This window comes from Hevea brasiliensis, chromosome 7 (assembly GCF_030052815.1).
Source record: "Hevea brasiliensis isolate MT/VB/25A 57/8 chromosome 7, ASM3005281v1, whole genome shotgun sequence".
Taxonomy (NCBI): Eukaryota; Viridiplantae; Streptophyta; class Magnoliopsida; order Malpighiales; family Euphorbiaceae; genus Hevea; species Hevea brasiliensis.
Window position 1 is genome coordinate 103,127,401 of NC_079499.1, and position 23,244 is coordinate 103,150,644.

The 23,244-nt window shown below is 31.9% G+C and overlaps 3 protein-coding genes across 4 annotated transcripts; 1 reads left to right on the forward strand and 2 right to left on the reverse strand.

Moving 5' to 3' along the window:
• The first annotated feature begins 1,814 nt into the window (after positions 1–1,814).
• LOC110636410 (26S proteasome non-ATPase regulatory subunit 12 homolog A) lies at positions 1,815–8,872 on the forward strand. Its single transcript, XM_021786110.2, has 12 exons — positions 1,815–1,970; positions 2,091–2,285; positions 2,767–2,874; positions 2,979–3,083; positions 3,228–3,284; positions 3,617–3,813; positions 5,015–5,114; positions 5,197–5,309; positions 5,411–5,564; positions 5,695–5,772; positions 8,042–8,286; positions 8,389–8,872. The coding sequence occupies exons 1-11, from the start codon at positions 1,968–1,970 to the stop codon at positions 8,258–8,260; spliced, it is 1,329 nt and encodes a 442-aa protein (XP_021641802.2). The 5' UTR covers positions 1,815–1,967; the 3' UTR covers positions 8,261–8,286; positions 8,389–8,872.
• Positions 8,873–9,744: 872 nt separating this feature from the next.
• Positions 9,745–11,636, reverse strand: LOC110636394 (ethylene-responsive transcription factor ABR1). Of its 2 annotated transcripts, XM_021786079.2 has the most exons (4): positions 11,456–11,636; positions 11,328–11,380; positions 10,803–11,214; positions 9,745–10,588 (listed from the first exon to the last, which is right to left on the reverse strand). In XM_021786079.2, the coding sequence occupies exons 1-4, from the start codon at positions 11,619–11,621 to the stop codon at positions 9,948–9,950; spliced, it is 1,272 nt and encodes a 423-aa protein (XP_021641771.2). In that variant the 5' UTR covers positions 11,622–11,636; the 3' UTR covers positions 9,745–9,947. The 2 variants fall into 2 exon arrangements, with proteins under 2 accessions (XP_021641771.2, XP_058006364.1); XM_058150381.1 differs by having other exon boundaries at positions 11,328–11,636.
• Positions 11,637–15,808: 4,172 nt separating this feature from the next.
• LOC110636416 (ribonucleoside-diphosphate reductase large subunit) lies at positions 15,809–22,448 on the reverse strand. Its single transcript, XM_058150382.1, has 17 exons — positions 21,873–22,448; positions 20,978–21,039; positions 20,791–20,878; positions 19,463–19,726; positions 19,053–19,293; positions 18,874–18,950; positions 18,574–18,744; positions 18,394–18,486; positions 18,131–18,280; positions 17,961–18,047; positions 17,669–17,833; positions 17,466–17,585; positions 16,941–17,143; positions 16,708–16,857; positions 16,479–16,626; positions 16,212–16,295; positions 15,809–16,125 (listed from the first exon to the last, which is right to left on the reverse strand). Exons 1-17 carry the CDS (start codon positions 22,098–22,100, stop codon positions 16,024–16,026), a joined length of 2,433 nt encoding a protein of 810 aa, XP_058006365.1. The 5' UTR covers positions 22,101–22,448; the 3' UTR covers positions 15,809–16,023.
• Positions 22,449–23,244: the final 796 nt, after the last annotated feature.

Here is a 23,244-nt window from a genome sequence, read left to right on the forward strand (position 1 = left end):
CAGGTCCTTAATGATTGAATTGAATTCATATAGATGTTCTTTAAAGGGCATACATTCGCTCATTCTCAGATTGTAAAGACTTTTCTTCAGATACAGGCGGTTGGTAGGCGGTTGGTCAGTGATTTGGCAGAGTACAACTCCTCTAATTTCTTCCATGCCGCAGATGCTGAGCTTTCACCAGTAATCTCTCGTAGAATATTATCAGTTACGCTCATGAAAATCACACTCAAGGCTCTCTTCTTTAGATCAGTCTTCTCCGCCTCTTTTATACATTCTGAAAAGTTATCATCGATTGCCTTCCATAAATCTTGTAGGATTAAGGAATATTTAATTTAAATTTTCCACAGACTGAAACTCGATCCACCATCAAACTTCTCTATCTCATACTTCATTGAAGACGACGCCATTTGTAAACCCTAGGTTTTGCGCACAAAGCTCTGATACCAGTTTGTTATAACAAGCACGCAAATTTAAAGCGTACACACACATCGCACAATCACACAGTATTGAAAAGAGAAGAAGAATAACACAGGATTTAATGTGGTTCAACCGTAAGGTCTATGTCCACGGGCAAGACAAGAGAAAAAGTTCCACTATGATGAAAAGAGCAAGATACAATCAATTAGAACTCTCAAACCTTAATTCCAGTGTGTTTTCCGAATATCTCACAACTCTATTACAAATGGTAGAATATTACAATATCTCACAACTCTATCGGGCCGTGTCATCCGCTACCACCACAGATCTCACTTTTTATCCCAATCTCACTTTTTATCCCAATAGGTAGCAATGCGAAACTTTCGGGTTGGATGACAATTCGGACCCATGAAATTATATCCAAAAATTCAAGCTACAAAAATAACAAATTTCTTTACAAGGATTTTAAAATTTATGTCGTGGACATAGCAATGAGATTTAACTCAATGACATTGTAATTATTTTTAAAATTTTAATATCTTAAATTTAAGTTTTAATTAGAATTAAATAAATAAAAATATTATAATATCGTCTTAAAAAAAATTATAATGTCATGTTAATTCTATTCAAATTTATTTTATAAAAAATTATAATTATTTTTATAATACTAATCGTGCTTTGGGTGTCACTCATTAATGAATATGACTCGTTCAATTTTTTTGGTAATACTAATTTAAACAAAATAGTAAAAAAAATATAATTTTGATTTATAATTTATAAGGATAATAGAACTATACCTAAATAATTTTTTAAAATGTTTAATAAAAATAGTTAATGTAATTCATTCTTCCAATTTTTCATAAATAATACAATTTTATTTTTTATAATTTTGGATAAATTTCAAAATTTTATCCAAAATTATTTCTTATCTTTAAAGTATGAAAAATTTATAATTTGATATTTGAGTTTTACCTTATATTATATTTTATCCCTAAAAAATTGATTATTTAGTCCTTAAGTTTTGTATTATATTACACTTTAATTTATAAATTTTGATAAATAAATTATTTAAAATAATTTAGCTTTTATAATTTTAATATTTATAATAATTTTATCTATTAACAGAATAATTAAATTATTTTATATATTAAATTTATAAGATTAAAGTATGATATAATATAAAATTTATAAACCAAATAATTAATTTTATACACTTAGGATTAAAGTATAATATAATATACTTAGAATTAATAATTAATTTTTTAAAATATAGAAAGTAAAATATAATATAAGGTAAATTTAGAGATTAAATTGTAAATTTTCCAAAATAGATCGGCTTGGAATCAAAGGGGTTACTTACTGGGTTCCGGTTCGATCCGAACCATTTCCCATGGGCCATGGTTTCTTGCGCAGGGGTTTAAATCGATACCTTGATAAAAAAAAAAAAAAAACCGCAGCAAATCTTCTCTTAAAATAAAGAACTCACACTCTTTTCTCTAGGGTTCATCTGAATTATTGTATCTTCATCTATAGAATTTTCCCGACTCAAGATGGTAAGCCTTTTAGTTAATTTATTCTCACAATTCTACAAAATTTTCCTTTTTGGGGGGTTTTGATTTCGCCGGCTTTTCTCGTGGTTTGTTTTTTTTTTTTTTGTTTTCAATGGAAATCAGGAGGGCAAAGCGAATTTAGAGTCGGCGATAGAGCAGTTACAGAATGGCGAGAAACAGATGAGGCTCGCCGGTGATGTTGCCGGCACCAAGAAGGCCGTCACCGACATTCTTCAGCTTTGCTTCGAGGCAAAAGACTGGAAGATGCTCAACGACCAGATAGTCCTCCTATCCAAGAAACGCGGTCAACTCAAGCAGGTACTCTATATACGCTTTGCTATAACATGTACTTTCAACATGCTATTTATATTGATCTGGATTGAGATTATTATTATGATTTTTGTCTTGGTGGGTAGATTTGGCTGTTGCAAGGGATAATTAGGTTTGAATTTACTTTTTAATCATCTTTTGAAATAGCTAAAATGCCTTCCTCAATCGTGCATTATTTATGCTTAACACAGCTAAATGATCTCAAAATCATATCTATATGAATTTCGCTTCCATATCTGCATGGGGATAGTATTAATCAATGTCTTTGTTAGTTTGGCTGCTATTCATGATCCATTTGTTGCGGTTTGTTTTGTTTGTTTAGCTGTTAGCTATGCTTTATTGCTTTTATCTGTTTGTATGATGCTATTTATTGGCAATGTAACTGAACCTGATCAAAATGTTGAAATTCTCTTGAGTGCTGTTCCTATATTAGTTTTTTGTTCATTGGGCGCTCCGTTTTTGCTCTCAGGCTGTAGGTGCCATGGTCCAGCAAGCAATGCAGTACATTGATGATACACCAGATCTTGAAACACGTATAGAACTCATTAAGACACTCAACACTGTTTCTGCTGGCAAGGTGACTTCTATTGAAACATTTAACTCTGGTTGTCCAACATGTTACCTGCGTGCGCATTTGTATATTAATCACCTGCTATTTTAATGGGCTTGACCATTCTGCAGATTTATGTTGAAATTGAGAGAGCTCGATTGATAAAAAAACTAGCAAAGATTAAGGAAGAACAGGGGCTTATAGCTGAAGCTGCAGATCTGATGCAAGAAGTTGCGGTAAGTTTTGGGCTTTCATTTAGCAATATTTTTCATATATTTTTCTGTTTCAATATGAGGGGAACGGTGCATATATTTATCACCCAGTTGTCTCTCTGTGTGTGCTTTTTTTTCATTTATTTTTTAAAATTTTTTGACATGCAGGTGGAAACTTTTGGTGCTATGGCAAAAACAGAGAAAATTGCTTTCATTCTTGAACAAGTATGTGGCTCTTCTGTTGTTTCCAATTTCAGCATTTAGTACTTATTCATTAAGCACCAGTATAAAGTGCAATAGTAGAAGTGCTGGATTGCAACCAAGAGGCTAGAAGAGTTTCAGATTTGAATGCAGCCACTCCATTTAAATATGCTAAAGAATATGACTGTCTCTAGTTTTTTCTTTTGTAGGATATTACTTTGTTAGGGGAAGCAATGGAATAATAGTTATATATATATATATATATATATATATATAATTTATTAATCCTGGATTGTTTTTGAGTTGCAGTGTGATGTTAATTGTGTGTTAACTTGTGTGGGTAATTAACTTTGCAGGTGCGTCTATGCCTAGACCGCCAAGATTACGTTCGTGCGCAAATTCTCTCAAGGAAGATTAGTCCAAGGGTATTTGATGCTGATATTTCCAAAGAAAAAAAGAAACCCAAGGAAGGTGATAATATTGTTGAAGAGGCTCCTGCTGATATACCGTCACTCTTGGAATTGAAGCGAATATACTATGAATTAATGATACGGTATTTTTTTTTTTGTCTTGCTTTATTTTTACAGTTTTGCTTCATCTTGCTGTGGATGGTTTATTGGAGATTCTATAATATTTGACTATCACATTATGAGGATTGGCATGATGACTCTTTCATTTGAGAGTTCCTTGATGATAGCTTTGCAATTTGCATCTTTAGTTTCGTCTTTGAATAATAATTCTATGATTCTCTTTTCTATTGTCTTATCTTTTCTTTGAAAATTGATTTATAATGCCATGTTATTGCTGAAATGTTGGTCTTGTTTCTCTTGTATCTTTACCTTTTTTTTTTTTGTTGTGTGGGGGGGGGGGGGGGTGTCGTGGAGGGGATGCTGGACGGTTTTTTACTTGTACTGGGGTTCATGCTTGGTCTGGTCCTTTGGGAATATGATATGGTCTTTAGCTTGGAGTTATGTACTACATTAATGTAAATGGTGTTAGCTGCTTTTAAGATGCGTTGGTTGTTGAATACTGATGGTAAGATATAGAGCAATTTTATAACCTTCGACAATTCACAGGTGTTATATGCATTCATTGGTTGTTTGGACAAAAAAATGCTCCTTACCAAATCACTGACTTGTGTTTGGTTCCCAACATGGACACTCAATTAGAAATGCAGATTAACATGTATTCTTGACTAAATGGATTTGCATATAATCATGCATAGCTGTGTCCCTGTGTTTCATATCTTGGTGAGGTGCTTTGTTTTCTAATTTATGTTTGAGCTGGAAAGTAAACTGGTGTCAGCAGATCTTAATTTCCAAAACAGGTCAGGTGATACTGAATAGCTCTCAATGTTTTACATCTTGTGGCTTTCAGATTGCATTTGTGGATTTGTATGGTTTATAACTTCAGCTTCAAGGTTTTCCTTCCAAGGTTTATGAGATGATGTGTTTTATTCTGTGATATCGTTTCATGACAATTTTTGTTGATGTGGCATGTTTGGAAGGAGTCTGTTGTACTTGTATAATATATTTCATTGAAGAGAGCGTAGAACCTATGCAGCACAGTGCCATTTATTATGAAAACTTTGGGGTTTGCTTTTTGGTTTCTAATTGCAATGTTGATCATTTGTAAGAGTATATTAACTATAGCTTTGAATGATTACTGCTTTATTTAAAATGGCTGTACACCTTATTTTTGTTGCAGTTAGAAATATAGATATATCTTACACGGTGTTTTCCACCTCTCTCTAGGTATTACTCCCATAACAATGATTACCTTGAAATTTGTCGTTGCTATAAGGCCATATATGAAATCCCTTCTGTAAGGGAAAACCCAGCTCAGTGGATTCCGGTAAAATTTTATTTTTAATGCATATCATATCAAGATTCTATGGATTATACTACAGTGCTCTGATAGTTTTGGTAACATGTAGGTCTTGAGGAAAATCTGTTGGTACTTGGTACTTTCACCGCATGATCCAATGCAGTCAAGCCTTTTGAATTCTGCGTTGGATGATAAGAATCTTTCTGAAATTCCAAAATTTAAGTATGTATTGCTCTAATGACTTCCTGCTTCAGTTTAATAATTTAATTTACAATTTACTTTTCAACATGATCAATGTGCCTTAATTTGATGGTCTGGCATAGGGTGCTTTTGAAACAATTGGTCACAATGGAGGTCATCCAATGGACATCTCTTTGGAATACATACAAGGATGAGTTTGACACTGAGAAGAACTTGCTTGGAGGCTTTTTGGGTGAAAAAGCAGCAGAAGATCTGAAGCAAAGAATAATTGAACACGTAATTTTTGCTTCCATGCTAAATTATAGTAGAAACTAAAAAAAGTCTTTTTTTTTCCTTTAAAAAATCTTTGAAATTGATATTTGATTTACTTTGGGTTTCATTGCTAACATGCTTCCTGCTTTTCCAGAATATCCTTGTCGTTTCAAAGTACTACTCAAGGATTACTTTGAAGAGACTTGCAGAATTATTGTGTCTCCACGTCCAGGTTTGCTTGTGCTATTCTTTGTTCTTTTGCACTTCTTTGTTAGCCTGTCTCTTGTTGACCTCTCTCTATGTTCAATGTTTATGTGTGTGTGTTTGCTTATGCTACTCTTTAGTTTATTCTTTGTCAGACCTTTTATCATAATGGTTAAAAGCATTCCATTAATCCCAACTGACACTTTTCCTTCAAATTTGAATTTAGACCGGGTAGTTTCCTGTCTCGCTAAATAGAATAACTGGTAAATAAGGCATGAGGCCTTGGCATTCAATAAGTTTCATAAAGGATCTTGGAGGCATTTTCTTAGAATCTTGTCTGAATCCTGTAGATGTAAGCCTACAACTGACAGTTATAAGCCTTACTTTCTGATTGGCACACCCAAGTGATCTTCCAGTCTATTCATATTCTTGATATGGTTTGAAACCTTCTTTTACTTTCACTTTGTGTTTATGGTTCTTGGAATTAAGCTTTTGCATAAATACTGCTTGTTGTGTGTTCAGGATCAAATCTAGGCTTCCGGATGATCTATTCCTTTCATTGCTTGAGAAATCTTGGCTTTGGTTCTTGTAGGTGTCTTTACTTGCATAATTTGCCAAACATCCAGGGTGGAGTTAGAAATTTAATGTTGGAGGGTATGAGCTATATTTGTTATAATAGAATAAAATTAAATCTCCACTAATATAACTTTGATATCAAAACTTGAAACCCTGATATTATAGCACTTTGAAACTAGATACTTCCAATTTCACATCACATTTTTTTCATTTGAGCTGTAACCTTTAAATTACCAAAAAGGGAAAAAAATTAAATCAAAATAGAAACCTTTAGTTAATAAAAATTTTGTCCTATTTTGCAAGTTTGGAATGGAGCTCTGGATAGATCTTTTGGGGTTTTGATATGAATCATGTGATCCCTGAGCTTTGTTTGTTGTCATTGATTGAACCTTGGTTTTGTTCCTCTAGAAAGAGAGTTTAACATCAGTCTCAGTTCTGCTGTTTACTCGGTTGAATATGAGAAGATTTTACAGATTATATATAAAAAAGGGTTGTTGATAGGGGTGAGCAATTGGTTCGAACCGAACCGAACCGAACCGAATCGAATTAAATTATCAAAACCGAACCGCCAATTTTAGAAACCGAACCGAACTGAAATTAGTGAAAAACCGAATCAAACCGAACCGCTTTAATTCGGTTCGGTTCGGTTTAAACCGATCAGTTTGATTTTTGATTATTTTTTAATTTAGACTTGATTTTCAAGTTATTTGGTCTAATTTTAACTTTGGTTTGAACCTAATAACCATTAATCAATGAAATTAAATAATTAATATATATAAAATTAAATATAATTCATAAATTTTTCATAAAAATAAATTAATTCAAAAATCGATTCGGTTCGATTTAGTTCGATTTGACTATATAAATCACTATTCGGTTCGGTTCGATTTTTTCTCTTCAAAACCGAACCGAACCGAAATAACCGAAATTTTTATAAATTAAAACCGAACCGAACCGATTAACTTTTAAAACCGAACCGATTGAACCGAATTGAATCGGTTCGGTTCGGTTTTCGGTTTGAACCGTATTATGCTCAGCCCTAGTTGTTGATTACAAATATAATTCTATAAAAATATCAAGTGCCCCCTTTCATTGAAAGAGTAGAAAAAGGATATAAATTTATTAACTAAAGGTAAAACAAATGGATGTGCCCTATTCAACCCCTTGCCTATCTAGTGATGTTAGAGAAAGGTGGAGAAACAGAAGAAAAGAGGGGAAAAAAAAAAATGGCAGACACCAAAACTCATGTAATTTTTCATTGTCAAGTGATCGTCAAATTGTGAATGGCTTAAAATTAGATTAATTATGACTTTCAAAACTCCTCTGGAAAATATATTTGAGTTTTCAATTCTTTCAACCAGTAAATTCATCATGGAAAACACAACGAAAATGCAGCTTTGCGCTTACTGTTATGGATCTCTCAATTTGTTGTCGGCTAGGACCCTTTTTTGAAGGCCCATGTGTAATTAAAGTATCAGGTAGTAAATGGTTCAGGCCTTGGAACCCCAATCCCTTTTGAAAGATCTCTTCTTCTTTCTTCCTTCTTTTTTTTTTTTTTTTTTTGAGATAAAGTCTGAGTTGATTCAAATCTTGAAATGAGGATAGAGCAGTTCAGTGAACATGTTCTTAACTGGCCAAGTATGGTTGATTTTGATGTTTCTTTGCACTCACTCCAGAGTATATTCTTCTAAATAGAAAAATTTTGTGTCCACCCAATATAGGAAGCTGAGAAGCACCTTTCAGATATGGTTGTGTCTAAAGCACTGGTCGCAAAAATCGACAGGCCAATGGGGATAGTCTGTTTCCAAGTAGCAAAGGATAGCAACGACATTCTCAACTCATGGTCAATGAACTTGGAGAAGCTGCTTGATCTTGTCGAGAAGAGTTGCCACCAAATACACAAAGAAACCATGGTACACAAAACTGCTCTCAAAGTTTGAAAGGGTGATCTAGCAATTGCACACTGGTAGAGCTCTCTCTCTCTCTCTCTCTCTTCCCCCTCCCCCCTCTTTCAATTCCAAGAGGAAATAATTGTAAAACTAGTGGCAATTTCGAATGTGTATTACAGGTTGACTCAATTGGAGCTTCATTTTGTGGGCTGCAGCGGAAAAAAAAAATCCATTAAAATCTATGCTGGCAAGGTTGATGAGGCATGCATTTGCCCGGAAGTTAATTTCTATTGTTGACAGCGATAATAGTGAACTCGGATATGCTTTGTAGGACTAAGATTGTTGAATACTTCTGGCACATACAGAACCACAGACTAATGGCAGGATCGTAATGGCTTTGTTTTATAGCAGTGGAAAGAAATTCTTCTAGAGTTTTGTTTCAGATTTCCTTTCTTTTATGTGGTTCTTCCTTGATCGTGTCCTCAAAACAACTGGGCAACCCTTTTATTTTATTTTTATGGCTTCTCGTGGTATGGCAGAATTTGTTATTGCTATTCTTTGATGTTGAATATTGACATTGATGGTGTAATCGAGCTAGGTTGAGTCAGTTTATTACCTGAACTCTAATCAATGTGAAAACTCAAGGTTCGAAACCTTTCTTGAGCTTGACCAAGTTCTTTAACACTAGATTGTGATTCAGCTAGTTTGCATGAATTTATAAATAATGATTTGGATATTATATGCAACATGAAGTATACTTAATTACATATAGATCTTCAATCGGACTCAGCAAACCATAGAAATTAGGTATTATAATGTTCAAATCATGCTAATGACTCGCTATTTGAGTGTCTGAAAAATTAAGATCGACTAAATTAAAATGGGGTCAAACTCAAGTGGTGATGGGAGATGTTTTGTTAATCTGCATCCAGTTGTTTAAGTTGATTTTGCACTCGATGAATGTAAAATTGACACATTACTTAATATTTTTTAATTTCTTCACAATATGATGGTTTTGAGTTGACCTATCAGTTGCTCTTTTACGCCATCACATTTGATGGGATCATATTTCCACGTTCTGCAGTGCTGCTTGTAACAAGTGGGTGTCATTTTACAGTTAACAAGTCTCGGGTGACACCTTCAATTGGAACTGGAACAGATCCAATCCTTATGCAAAACGTGCCATAAAAAGATGCTCTACTTATTTGATAACAATGTTTGGTGGGCTCTCTCATTTCACAATGAGTCTCCCCCCGGTTGACCTTTTTTTTTTCCTAATTATTATTATTATTATTATTATTGTCACTTGTAGACATTGCAAAGGCAATGTCAGTCTCAGTGCAACATTTGGTATCTTGCAAGCAATTAAATAATTAATAATATCTTGTTAGAAAATGTAATAATTAATAATAATGTCAGTTTCAGCTTATTTGAACTCCCAGTTTTTTAATCTGTCGGATGGATTTGTTGCTGTTTAATCTTATCCGAATCTATCAATTGGAAGTTGGAGTGCGCATGAGCTTCAGTTTTCTCACTACTCCCAAACCAAATCCTTTTATTATAATACAAAAATCTGCCACTGTGAATAAATGTTATTTGGGATCACAAAATATATGTCCTAAATCTACTAAAATTAATAATCAGAAATAATAATGATTGTTACAAGAAGCTAATGACCTACTAAATGCAGGTGAACAAATGTGGTAGCAACAACAAATTTGAAATTTACTAAAATATATCAACCAGAGGAAGGAGGAACCGGCCACGGTGGGACTGAAATATCTGCACCCCTACTCTGACTGGTGGACTCTCCTGGAGGTGGAGCTGGAAAAAGCAGAGGAAAGGAAGATTGTGGAGATGAAGAATAAGTAGACGAATGAAAATGATGAGAAGCCGTTGATGAAGATGATAAAAACATTTGATCATATAGACTCATGGGTTGTCTTTGATAACCACTAACATCCAACACCAATGGAGGATGGTTCACCAAGTCCCCTGAAACAATTGGCTGAGTAGACACGGACAAAAGGGTATTTGGAGAATCAGAAATTGTCAACTGGGTTGTCATTGGATTGGAGGTAGATGGTCGGAGCTTGACGTTTTCCGGGAAGTTCAGTTTAGCCTTGCTGCCTCTGAATCTGAGTGCAGCTTCATCATAAGCTCTTGCTGCGGCTTCAGCAGTGTCAAAAGTGCCTAGCCAAACTCTAGCAGCCTTGAACGGGTCTCTTATTTCAGCTGCCCATTTGCCCCATGGCCTTTGCCTCACTCCTCTATATTTTCTCCTTGGCTCTTCTCTCAAGGCCTCATTGTGCTCATATATGGTAGTAAATGTGGTTTGTGCTGGTGGGATTACCGTTGTCGCGGCAATTTTTGAACTCTCTGTAAACAATTAATAAAAACAATTAGACCCCACAAAGTTAATTGGCACTAAGTGCATAGGACAAGCAGAAATTGATTAATGATTTTTTAATAGCACTAATTAGTGCTAAAAAAAAAAAAGAAAGAAAAAACAATGCTGTTCTATTGATAACAAGTACAGTTCTAAAGCTATAGGAGGATATTAAAAGACAAGAAGAGAGATTTTTAATGTTACCTCTATCAGCAGAAGACGTGCCTCCATATGAAAATTTATCACCAAATGGTTTAGAAAGCCTCGTAAATTCTCGACATCCCTCTTCTTCTCTCGCTCTCTTTCCTCTTCCTCCTCCTCCTCCTCCTCCTCCTCCAGCTCCAGCACTTGAAGAACTTGAACAATTACTTTCATTTGATAATGTTAGAAAATAATCAGCAGAATCAGGCACCTCTCCAGTAACCACATGAGTTAAAGCAGAAACCATAGCCGACATTTCTCTTTCGCTACCCAACCCAGAAAGCATAGACATCACAGGCACCATCTGCAGCTGGTTCTCTGTTCTCATTCTCATCAATGTTGGACTATCATGAAAAACCCATTCTTCACCACCACCCTCTCTCTTCTCACTAACTTTATCTCCTGGATTCGCCACCTTAAGAAAGACAAGTAAAATAAAAGAAAAATCAAGAAAAATATAGATGTGCTAACTACAATAGCTACCTTTCAAGGCAGTATTATATAAAAGGGCAGTAAACGCCGCCTTGCCTTGAACAAGAAAGACGGTTCTTTTTCTCTTTTTGATCTTCCCTTTTCTTGAGCTGTATATATGATAAACTTCAAGTTGAATAAACTTCTTGGTGTAAAGAAAACAAAAAAGAACATTAATTCCTTACAAATAAATATTAAAAAGAAATTTGGCGTCTGTTCATCGCAAGTGGTTGAGAAGATAATTAATATTCCATTCATATTCGTTTTCCTTCGAATGTGAACGCCTTCATTGCCAGCAAGAGAAAGTGAAAGAGAGAGAGAGAAAGCAGCAAAGTGGCTGCTTGCTTCCATTTCTTGATTTTTAGTCGGTGAACGGCATTGAGAAGAGGGTGACGCTGACGCGGTCTACTTGTGTCGGCCCATTGAAATCGATGGTTTGCCTCTCGGCTCAACTCATTGAAATTAGGCCCTTCTTTTTTTTTTTTTTTTTATGCACAGAAATAATTGCTTTCACACACCAGTCTACAATTAGACTTTACCACGTGTAATACTTAAATAATTATTATATATCTTTTAAATACAATTTTTTAATATAATTTAATTAAAGAAAGGGACAGCCATATACACAAGAAAGGCAAGTTGATAAATCAAAATTCAAAACTTATCCGAAAAAATTGACCCGTATATAATAATATGACTTTCTCTGACCAGGGTCAAATACGTAAAGCTCCTATTATATATATATATATATATATAGACTCTATAAATTATAAATTTAATAAATTTTATATTTATATAATTAAAAATAAACCAATCAAAAGTGAAATTAGAATCCAAATTGGGTTAGTTTAATTTGAAATTAGAACTTAACTAAAATCGATCAAAACTAAATTAAGTAAAATTAGGTTTGAATTGAATTGACAATGGCCTATTTAATTTTGGATTAATATTAATTTTTAAAAAAATAAAATAATTTTTAATGATTAAATTTAAATAAATTAAAATTAAAATAAAATAAGACCATACGATTTTGATTTTGATATTAAATTTTAAATTGCAACTATAGATTATAATTCAGTTCAACCAGTTAGTCACTCTTAAGTGAGAGGATATTATTTTAAATATATTTAATAATTTTTTTGTTATTTAAATTCAATGGATAGATATTAAATTTAAAATAATTTATGTAATAAAAATAATTATTTTTTATTAATATAAAATAATAAATTTTATATGTAAAATTGAAAGGAATTCTCAAGGGTTTGAATAAGGGGAGAGCAGTTTTGGGTTTAAATCTAAAAATCGAATCGAATCAAGTCAATTTGATTCAATCAATTAGGTTTTAAAATTCAATCGGTTCGGTTGGGTTATTTTCATAAAAAATAAAAAAAAATCGAATCGAACAGAAATTATATATATATATATATATATATATATATATATATATATATATATATATATATATATATATCAAGGAAATCAAAGAAAACCAAACTGAACCCTAAGATTTAGGTTTGATCAGTTTAAAATCAAACTGAACCTAGTTAGAAATCAAATGATTAATTTATAAATTTCGGTTTGATCGGTTTAAAATCGAACCGAATTAAACCGATATTTATCGATTTGATTCGATTTAATTTTCTCTTATTAATCAGTTTAGTTCTATTTTTAAAATTTTTTATTTTTAATTTTTAATTTTATCAATTCGATTCGATTCGATTCAAAATTGAATCGACCGTTTGCACACCCTTGATTTGAATTATTCAAGCCAAAGTCGATAAATATCTCACAAACCAAATGTCAACACTTCATGATTGGAACCTTTCATCATCTCGTTATCACAATTCTCATTTTCTCGTCATACATGTATATTGACATTTTTAAATTTTATAAAACCCTCAATTTCATCGTATTTAATTAAATAAATTTTCAGTAAATTTATTTTATCTATAGATATATAATAAAATATTAATATTATTTTTAATTTTTTAATGTATTAAAATTAAATTTTACGGTGTTATTAAATTTTTAATGAAATATAGAGAATAATTTATTTGTTGAGCCATTTAAAAAATGGATTAGGATGAAAAAAATAAGCAATTTACTAAAATTTACCGACAAGACAGCCTTTGCAGGTTTGCGTCCTCAAAGGCCACAGTGTGTGAACAAAGACATTAGCACGTTTGAGGTTGAGACGGCGAAAGAACAAAACGGTACGCTTCGCTGTCTAAACCGCAATTTATTATTATTTTTTTAGAATTTAATTTATTTTATAAAAAAATTATTTAATTATAATATTAAATTAATAATATATATATAGTGCCTACAAAAAAAAATTTTATAAACTGATGCTACTGAGAGATACTCTCTTAAAAGAGCTTACAAGAAAGCGATAAATTTATAGTCGTGAAAGAAGATAATTTAAAGAGTTTGAAGAACACTAAAAAAATTATATTTTTTTTATAAGAAGTGAATTTACTATATCATTTATAAATTTTTTTAATCAAATTTGATAGAATACAAATAATCAAAATTATTAAAGAATATAAAAAGATAAATATTTGAGATGTATTATCTAAATATAAATATATAGCATTTTATAACAAAATTTGATGATTTTGTGTTATTACAAAATATTAAATTATGAAATAATATGAAAAGAAAGAAGAAAATATCTAGTTCGTTAGTAAGAACGATGAGCACACATGAAAGCGGCAGCAAATTAGCGGTTGATGAGTAGAACTTAAAGTATATGGTTAAAATTTGAAAACGACACTATAAGACCGTTGAAAATCCACGTAAGGTGAGAATAAGAAATTAGAAATAACAATTAATTGAGTATTTATAGATATTTAATTTATTTGAATGTTAATATGATGTATTTTGTTAGTATATAAATGAATTTAAAAAATATTAAATTTAAAAAATAATATTAGTGATGTATTTAAATTTTGAATATTAGAGATTCGTTACACAAACTTATTTAAATAATTAATAAAATATAAAATATTTATTTTTATAATAACATAAATAAATTTTTATATATTATATTTTAAATAAATAAAATTTAAATATTTTATAGAATTATTAAATTTTTATAGTATAAATTTTAGATTATTAATTAAAATTAATCAGATTTATATTTTTTTTTCAAATAATAACAATTAAATTTATAATGAGTTTGAATAATTAAGGATAAATTTTAAATTTAATAGAATAAAATTCATGGGTATTCAACTTATTGACATCTTTAATAGAAAATTATAATTTTAAGTTAAATTTTCAATTAACGAATTTTAATTAAATAATATTACAGTCGCTTTTAAAGATGTGAATAATGAATTTTAATTAAAATTAATTATATAAAAAAAAATAAAGCCGACAATCTTAGGGAAACTTTTTAGGGTTGAATATAAAATTTGAAAAAGACATAAAGAGTGAGGGGGTGAAGTTGGAAGTCATATATATCACAACACCGGCAAATACCGACTAGACGAAATTTCATAATCAAGTGGTGAGTTTAATGTTTTTGAATTTGTCTAAACATCTCTCAATCACACGAGACAATCATATCAATTTCCTTCTTAAAGCCTATCAATTCTCCGCAATCCTTGTAAAATTTTTGTGTCCGCTTGTCAAATTTTGAAACACAAACAAAATTGGTCCTTTCATTGGAATATCCAATTAGTTTGAAAAAAGAAACATGCATCAACATTTTAAAATTTTCATCCTAAAAAAAAATTGTTAATTTTTTTTTATTTAACTTTAATTAGAGTTTAAATTTAATACGAGGTGACTTTAGATGGTAATAAAAATAATAATAATATTATGATTTTGAGTGAATTATTTTTTATTGTTATGATTGATAAAAAATAATAATTTACATTACTCTATAAATAAAAATAATTTACAAGCTATTTAAAAACTCTGTTCAATAAAAGCTCCATTATTCTTTTACTTTACTCGTTTATTTAACCTTCTAAATTTAAGTTTAAATTGAGAAATAAAAATTTCAAATCGGCGAATTTGGGTACCGATTTATTGGCTAATTATGAGACTTGGATACTCTAATTAATGAAATTTTGAAGTTGATTTTTCATGATGATTGAAGCGTTAAGCGACTTTTTTTTTTATATATAATTTAATTCTATTTGATATAGCAGTTTAAAAAAAAAAAAAAAAACTAAAAGTCAACTTTGCTGCCTGAAGCAGAGCAACTTGTATTTTTGCCAAAGAAGAAAGAAGCAAAATGTCAAAAGTTGAACTCAAAACTAAACTCAGATTTGAAGTCAATGCTAAGGAACAGACCAAAAACAACTGAACTGAAGTTGGTCAGAGTTGTAGAATCAGGCCACTTGGTAGTTTGTTAGGTAATGGACTTATTACTAACCTAACGCTGGACCACTTGCAGAGGCAAACCATAAATCCTCAAGCCCCACATAATCTCATGAATGTTAGGCCCAAGAGATTTTTTTTTTTTTTCTTGCACTTTTGGGCTAGGTTTTCTTTGGAAACTTGTATAACTAACTCGCTGGAAATAAAATAATTTCCATGACAGCAATGAAACTTATACAAAATACTCCAGTATAGAGGCAAATTTAACTGTAGCAACATTAAATACTATACAAAAGGTTATCTAAGTCGATAAATACTTGATTCCATCTCTGTAACTAATATCCTAAAATTCTCTAATACATTTTCTTGCTTCACCAAACATACTTAGAGAAACTATAACCAAATGATACTCTTTTCTCTAACTTCCACAAGCCATGCATTCCTCACGATTGGTAAGAGAGCAAACCATCTGAGCCATTTTAGTATCATCATCTTCATCACCCAACTTCTGCTTCTTTTCCTGCATTTATCAATAAATAACATCATCTTCAGTAAAATACACAAGCAGGAATGTTTAAAATTCTTGTAACAGTAATTGGTAATTACTTTAAGAAGAGAAGTATCAACAGTGAACTTGATGGCATCAGCTGCAGCACGCGATCGTAAATAATACATTCCTGTCTTTAAACCCTATCATACCACAACAAGGACAAAGAACATATTAAAAGGGTGGAGCATTAAGGCGACAAATTAATACTAATTACAGTATGAGAAAGTCCGGCAGGCACTAAAATCACTTGTCAAATGAGAGATTGGAACAACCTATATAAGCTCTACATCTATCACAACCATAGATATAATTCCAAAGTGTACCTTGGACCACGCATAGAAGTGCAAGGAAGTTAATTTTCCAAAATTGGGTTGGTCCATGTGTATATTAAGGCTTTGACTCTGATCTATATAACACCCTCGATCAACAGCCATATCCACCAGTGTCTTTTGCTTGATCTCCCAAACAGTCCTAATTGGCACAAGAATTGTTGTCTCAGCATAAAAGGAAACGAAAAAGGACAAAGGACTGAAGAAAACCACTTATGCATACTTGTATATAAGCTTCAATTCATCAGGGATTTCTGGAATTTTCTGGACAGAACCATCCTCATAAATTATTTTATTCTTGAGAGCAGGAGACCAAAGACCCATCTCAGTTAAGTCATGAAGAAGATGTTTGTTGACCACAACAAATTCACCACTGCAGAAAGATACAGAATTAGATGACAACAGAAGACAATTGATCATAACCTAGGTTGAATAAAATAGGATGGCATAACAAACCTTAAAACTCTGCGACTGTAGATGTTGGAAGTGTATGGCTCAAAGCACTCATTGTTTCCAAGAATCTGACTGGTTGAAGCAGTTGGCATTGGTGCGACAAGAAGTGAATTTCTCACTCCATTCTTTGATACCATTTCCCTAAGGGCATCCCAATTCCACCGATTAGTTGGAGCTACACCCCACATGTCAGGCTGTAGAATTCCCTGGACAATTAAATATAGATTTCAGAACTTAGCAAACAATGACAAGGACCTGTTTGGCACTTGACAAAAACAAATTTATCATTACCAAATAGACTAAATTACTTAGGTATTTCCCACAAGGAGAAGATGGGGAAACACATACTAAATACTTAACGTAAGCCTAGTAGAACTATTTTTTGCACATAGCAAAGATGTCAGAAGCAATGAAAGGCTAATGGTAGGACATTTTTGAATTCATCATTCAATAAAAGGGGGAATAAAAACCCAGCAAATAAGAACATATTTACACACTTATGCTTGCCGTTTGAAACAATTGGCATACCTTGCTTACAGGACTTCCTTCATATGTTTCATAGGGACCATCTCTTGCAGCTATCTCAGAAGAAGCTTTCAGAGCATGGTAATAAATGGTTTCAAATATATCCTTATTCAGCTGTTGAGCCTGAAATTAATTTTGACAAAACCATCAAATCATGCAACTCATTCAAACTATAGTTCAAGCAAAACATCAGGAGTAAATTTTACCTCTGGTGAATCAAATGCCATTCCAAGTAAGATGAAGGTGTCTGCTAGACCCTGAACTCCAATGCCAATAGGTCTATGTCGAAAATTTGACCTTTTTGCATTTTCAACAGGGTAGTAATTAACATCAATGATTTTGTTAAGATTAGAGGTAACTACTCCTGTAACCTGTCCCAAAGGCATAAAAAAAATATTGTGACAAGGCAGGTTTATTAAAGAAAATCTCACTCCCCACAATATTACAAGTGAAGTCATGAATTCCAAACAATTTGCATCTAATAAATGGAATACAAACCTCAGCTAGTTTGTCAAAATCAAAGTATCTATTCCTTGAACCTCTACTTCCAACGAGCTTAGATGGATGAGACTCCATTGGAACACCCTAAAAGAAAGCAAAGCAAAATTAAACCACAAGTAACACAACCACAAGAAAATTAATTTAAATAAGCTCAAGCAATGGCTCACCTTTTCTCTCACAAATCGTGGGAGAGCAATAGAAGCCAAATTGCACACAGCAGTTTCTGTTGGACTTGTATATTCAATTATCTCAGTACACAAATTTGAAGATTTTATGGTACCCAGATTCTGCTGGTTGCTTTTTCTGTTGGAGGTATCCTGAGGGAGGTGAAGTCATAACAAACAAAAGCAATAAAAAGTTATAAAATAAACCAAGGAAGACAAATTTTTTTAAAATAATAATCCAATAGCAACTTGTTTACATAGATCACCTTAAAAACCATATAGGGAGTCCCAGTTTCTATCTGAGATTTCAAAATTTCAAACCAGAGGTTCTGTGCTTGGACAACCTTCTTTGACTTGCCCTAAGTATAGAACATAAGCATTATTAGTAATCAAAATTGAACAAAGACAAATAGATACAAAACTAATTAAACCAAAATTGAATTTACCTCTCTCTCATATTGGGTGTACAATTTCTCAAATTCTTCACCCCAACAATCTGACAAACCTGGAGCCTCATTAGGGCAAAATAATGACCATTGCCCATTACTTTGAACTCTTTCCATAAAGAGATCAGGTACCCAAAGCGCATAGAATAAATCCCGTGCGCGATGTTCCTCCTGTAGCATAGACAAATTACACTCTTGATATTAAATGACAAGGAACCTGGATACAGTGGAGAGAGAAGCTAATATTGGATAGAACAAAACAGGGTGATAATGAAGAATTTTCCAGCATTTCAACCATACCTTCCCATGGTTCTTCCGGAGATCTAGAAACTCAAATATATCAGCATGCCATGGTTCCAAGTACACAGCAAAAGCACCTACAACATCATAACTTATAAGAAATGGTTTTCAAGGAGCATCACCAATCATCAAGTGTCAGATTTCCAATGAAAATGTCAAGCATAGCACTATAAACACACCTTTCCTCTTGCCTCCTCCTTGATCAACATACCGTGCAGTATCATTGAACACACGTAACATGGGAACAATGCCATTAGATGTCCCATTTGTTCCACGAATATAACTACCAGTAGCACGAATATTGTGAACGGAGACACCAATTCCTCCTGCAGATTTACTGATAACAGCACACTCCTTCAAAGTATCATATATGCCTTCAATACTATCATCTTTCATGCACACCAAAAAGCAGCTGCTCAACTGTCAAAACGTACCAACAATGAATGCATTAGATAATTGTTGAGATTGAGATAAGTGCCCAAAGGATTCAGTTAAATCTCAGTAAACAAGTCTTTCTTCAGCAAGAGATAAAATAGAAAAGGAAATGTAGAACTCCCAAGCACAAGTATCTAATTGGCATGAAACATACTTGGGGCCTTGGTGTTCCAGCATTAAAAAGGGTGGGCGATGCATGAGTGAACCATCGTTGAGACATCAAATGGTACGTTTTGATAACAGAATCAATATCATCCATGTGAATTCCAACAGCAACTCTCATCAGCATGTGCTGAGGTCTCTCTACTACCTTCCCTTGCACTTTTAAGAGATAGGACCGTTCCAAGGTCTTGAAGCCAAAGTAATCATAGTCAAAGTCCCGATCATAAATGATTTCACTGTCCAAACAAGCAGCATTCTGAGGCAAATAAAGAAATAGTTAGCAACAAATTGAAAGTCATGCACTAGACTAAACATCATCAAATAACAGATATGAACATCATCAAATAACAGATATATCTATCTCCACTACTAGTAAAGCAAACAATTGGTTTTCAAGTCAGCAAACATCACTACAATTAGAAATTGGCAATTTATCTATATTGGAATCCCACATCGAAAGAATATAAAATAAAAAGACAATATATAAATAACTAGGTTGCAATATTGATTTGACTAATTATTTTAATATATAAAGCAATTTAATCACTTATATAAATTTGAATTAAAATAAATTAATTATAATTTGATTGACATTCTCTCCAAATTTAATATGTTATAAGAGCCCGAACTAAGTTATGAGTTTTAATCACTCATAAGGCTGTATAATTAAATCCGTGTTGAGTTAAAAATAAAAAATACAAACTAATTGTTAAGTAACAAATATGTGTTTGCACTTGACGAGAAAGTGTTGAAATCCCACATCAAAAAAATATAAAGTAAAATAACAATATATAAGCAATTAGATTACAATATTAAATTGACTAATCATTTTAATATATAAAGCAATCTAATCACTTATATAAACCCAAATTAAAATGAATTAATTATAATTTGACAAATATTCTCTCCAAATTTAACAATTAAAACAATCTAATCAATTATATAAACACAAATTAAAACGAATTAATTATAATTTGACCGACATTCTCCTCAAATTTAACAATACAACTCATTTCTAATAAAAATAACTATAATAATCCTAGCAAACTCAAATAACCACTAAACAACCTTCTACAAGAATTATAAAAATAAAAAAAAAATCAACACACACACACACACACATTTCTCTCCTTTGTCAATTTACCATTGCACACAACTCATGCACCATATTGCTAGTAAATAATTAAACAAAGAATTAAAAAATAAAAAGCTGAACAGAACCAACAGTTGATTTAGAAATACCAACATACAACCGTAAATACAGATCCAAACACACATGGAGGGGAGAGAAAAGTCTCACAATGCAACTGGATATCATACCTTCATGATTATCTCATAAACATCATCAGCAATCAAAGGAGCCTTCAGTCCAGATCTCTCATTAAAATGGTTGTACATGATTTTAATCCTGCAACAACCAAATCAAAAACAGATGAAACAGTTTCAAAAAGTCAAGCTCATAGGCTAAAAAAATAAGGATCTGTTATCAAAATTAGAAAGAACTTACGTCTCTGAAAATGATTTCTTTGTGTTCTTGTGCAGATTTGAAACAACAATCCTTGCAGCCAACTGCATGGAAGAAAAAAATAGCCATGGTAAATAAACAAAATATAAAAATCTTCTCTTGTCAGATCACACAAAGAAAATAGTTCCATGAGGAAAACATAATGCTATAATATCTCACAAGTCCTAAAGAAAACAAACTTTTCACGCAAACTAAACATTAATCATGTAATACAAAAGAAGAGGTACCAAGCCCAAGAATCATAAATGAATTGCTTGAAAACACATGAAAGATGCTCTTAAACAATAAAAGAGCAAGGTACCTTTTCCTTCTTGAACACAATTGGAAAACACCATAAAATGTTTCATAAAACTACAAACATCAAAAAAGAACCCATAAAATTTTTTAAAAAAATAATAATAATTTCAAAGAACCATTAAAGATAAGTATAATACAACAATATTCTTAATTTTCATGTAACAATCCCATCAAGTGCATAAAATTTGGCATGTTATTTAAGAGATCAACCCTGAAGGATTCTATCCATTATGATTTACCCAAGCAAAAAGACTCAACAGGCTAATCTACTAGCAAATCAACCACGCCAGTAAAAAATGACAAAAATTCAGATTGCAAACTAGTCAGGTGGAAACGAGAAAGTACAAAATCTGGTGTAAATGGTTTACAAATCACACAAAATTTTTAATTCGCAATCCCCAATGCCGTTAAAGGTACAAACATAAGTAAAATACTTAAGATCAATTCTCAAAAACCATACGGCAATCATCATCTCGTCTCAAATAAACAGATCTAACAAAGCAATTCATCAAACACCACAACCATAGTATAAGAACCAAACCAATCCAAAAGATTTTAATAAATAAATAAAAAAACTCACAGAGGCGTAGTCAGGATGATTAGCGGTCATGGCTGCAGCAGTCTCAGCAGCCAATTCATCGAGCTGGCTGGTGGTAACGCCCTTGTAGACACCAGCGCACACTTTCTGGGACACCAACACAGGGTCACAGTGCTCCATACTCAACCCATAGCTCAGCTTCTTCAATCTAGCAGTAATCTTATCGAAGTGCACCGCTTCCTGCCTCCCATCTCTCTTCACCACATACATTTTCTCTCAATCCTGTTTTTTTTCCCCCTCTCAGACGACTTTTATCAAACAGGTTTTAGCTGCAGAGAGGAACGAGGGAAAGGAGCTTCTTATAAAGAGTGAGCGAGGGATTTTTGAATTTTAGGGATTGCTAGGGTTTTATTATTTTCCTAATTTAAGCGGGGATTTGAAATTTTGGCGCCAAAATGGTGAAGGAGCGTTTTTGCTTTTCTTTGGGGTGTAGTGTGGTGGGGTGCGCGGTGGAGGAGGTGCAGGGAGGAGGAGGAAGAGCTGGCAATGAGCTGCGGGCGTGGGAGGGGTCCACTGCTTGGTCTTTTTTTAAGAAAAAGTGAATTTTGAGCTTTGATTCTATGGATTTGGGGGAACAAATTAAAGCCGATGTTTGGCGCCATCCTTTTGGCGCGGTTTGAAGTGAGGAATTTGGGATTATTGTGGGCCTGGTTTTAATTAATTTTGTTTTAAATTTGGTAGGAGTAGAGAATTCAATTATTTTACTGAGTAATAGTATCTAAAATTTATGTACTGTTAAAAAAAAATAGTTTAAAAAAAATTATTTTATTATTTTAATATTATTATAATTAAAATTTATCAAAATTAATTTTAAAATATTTTTTAATACTTTTTAATTAATATATTTAAAAAAATATTTTTCTTAATAATAATACTAAATAGAACTTAAGTTGATAAAGAGATTTTAATGTTTATTATACATACTAATATTCCATAACCTGGAAATTTTTAAACAATAATACTTTGTCATTCTCAAATTCTATTTATTTTATGAGAAATATTTTTTTATATTTTTTAGAACTTAAGATATTAAAAAAAATAATCAATAGAAAATATTTTCTTAATTAAAAAAAATATAAGTTATTTTTATTTTTTTAATTTAGTGAAATATAAAAATATTTATATATATATATAATATAAATATATATCATTAATTTAATATTATAATTAAATAATAAAAAATATTTTTCATATTAATTTAATAAATAATACAATCATTGTAATACGATTTTGTTATTTATAATTAGTAATTATGAAATTGATGTGCCACGTCCATTTATTATTTTCTATTTTGTCTTTCTCTTTTATGCTCTTTCTCACTTTCCTATATTCTCTCTTTATTATTTTTTCTGTA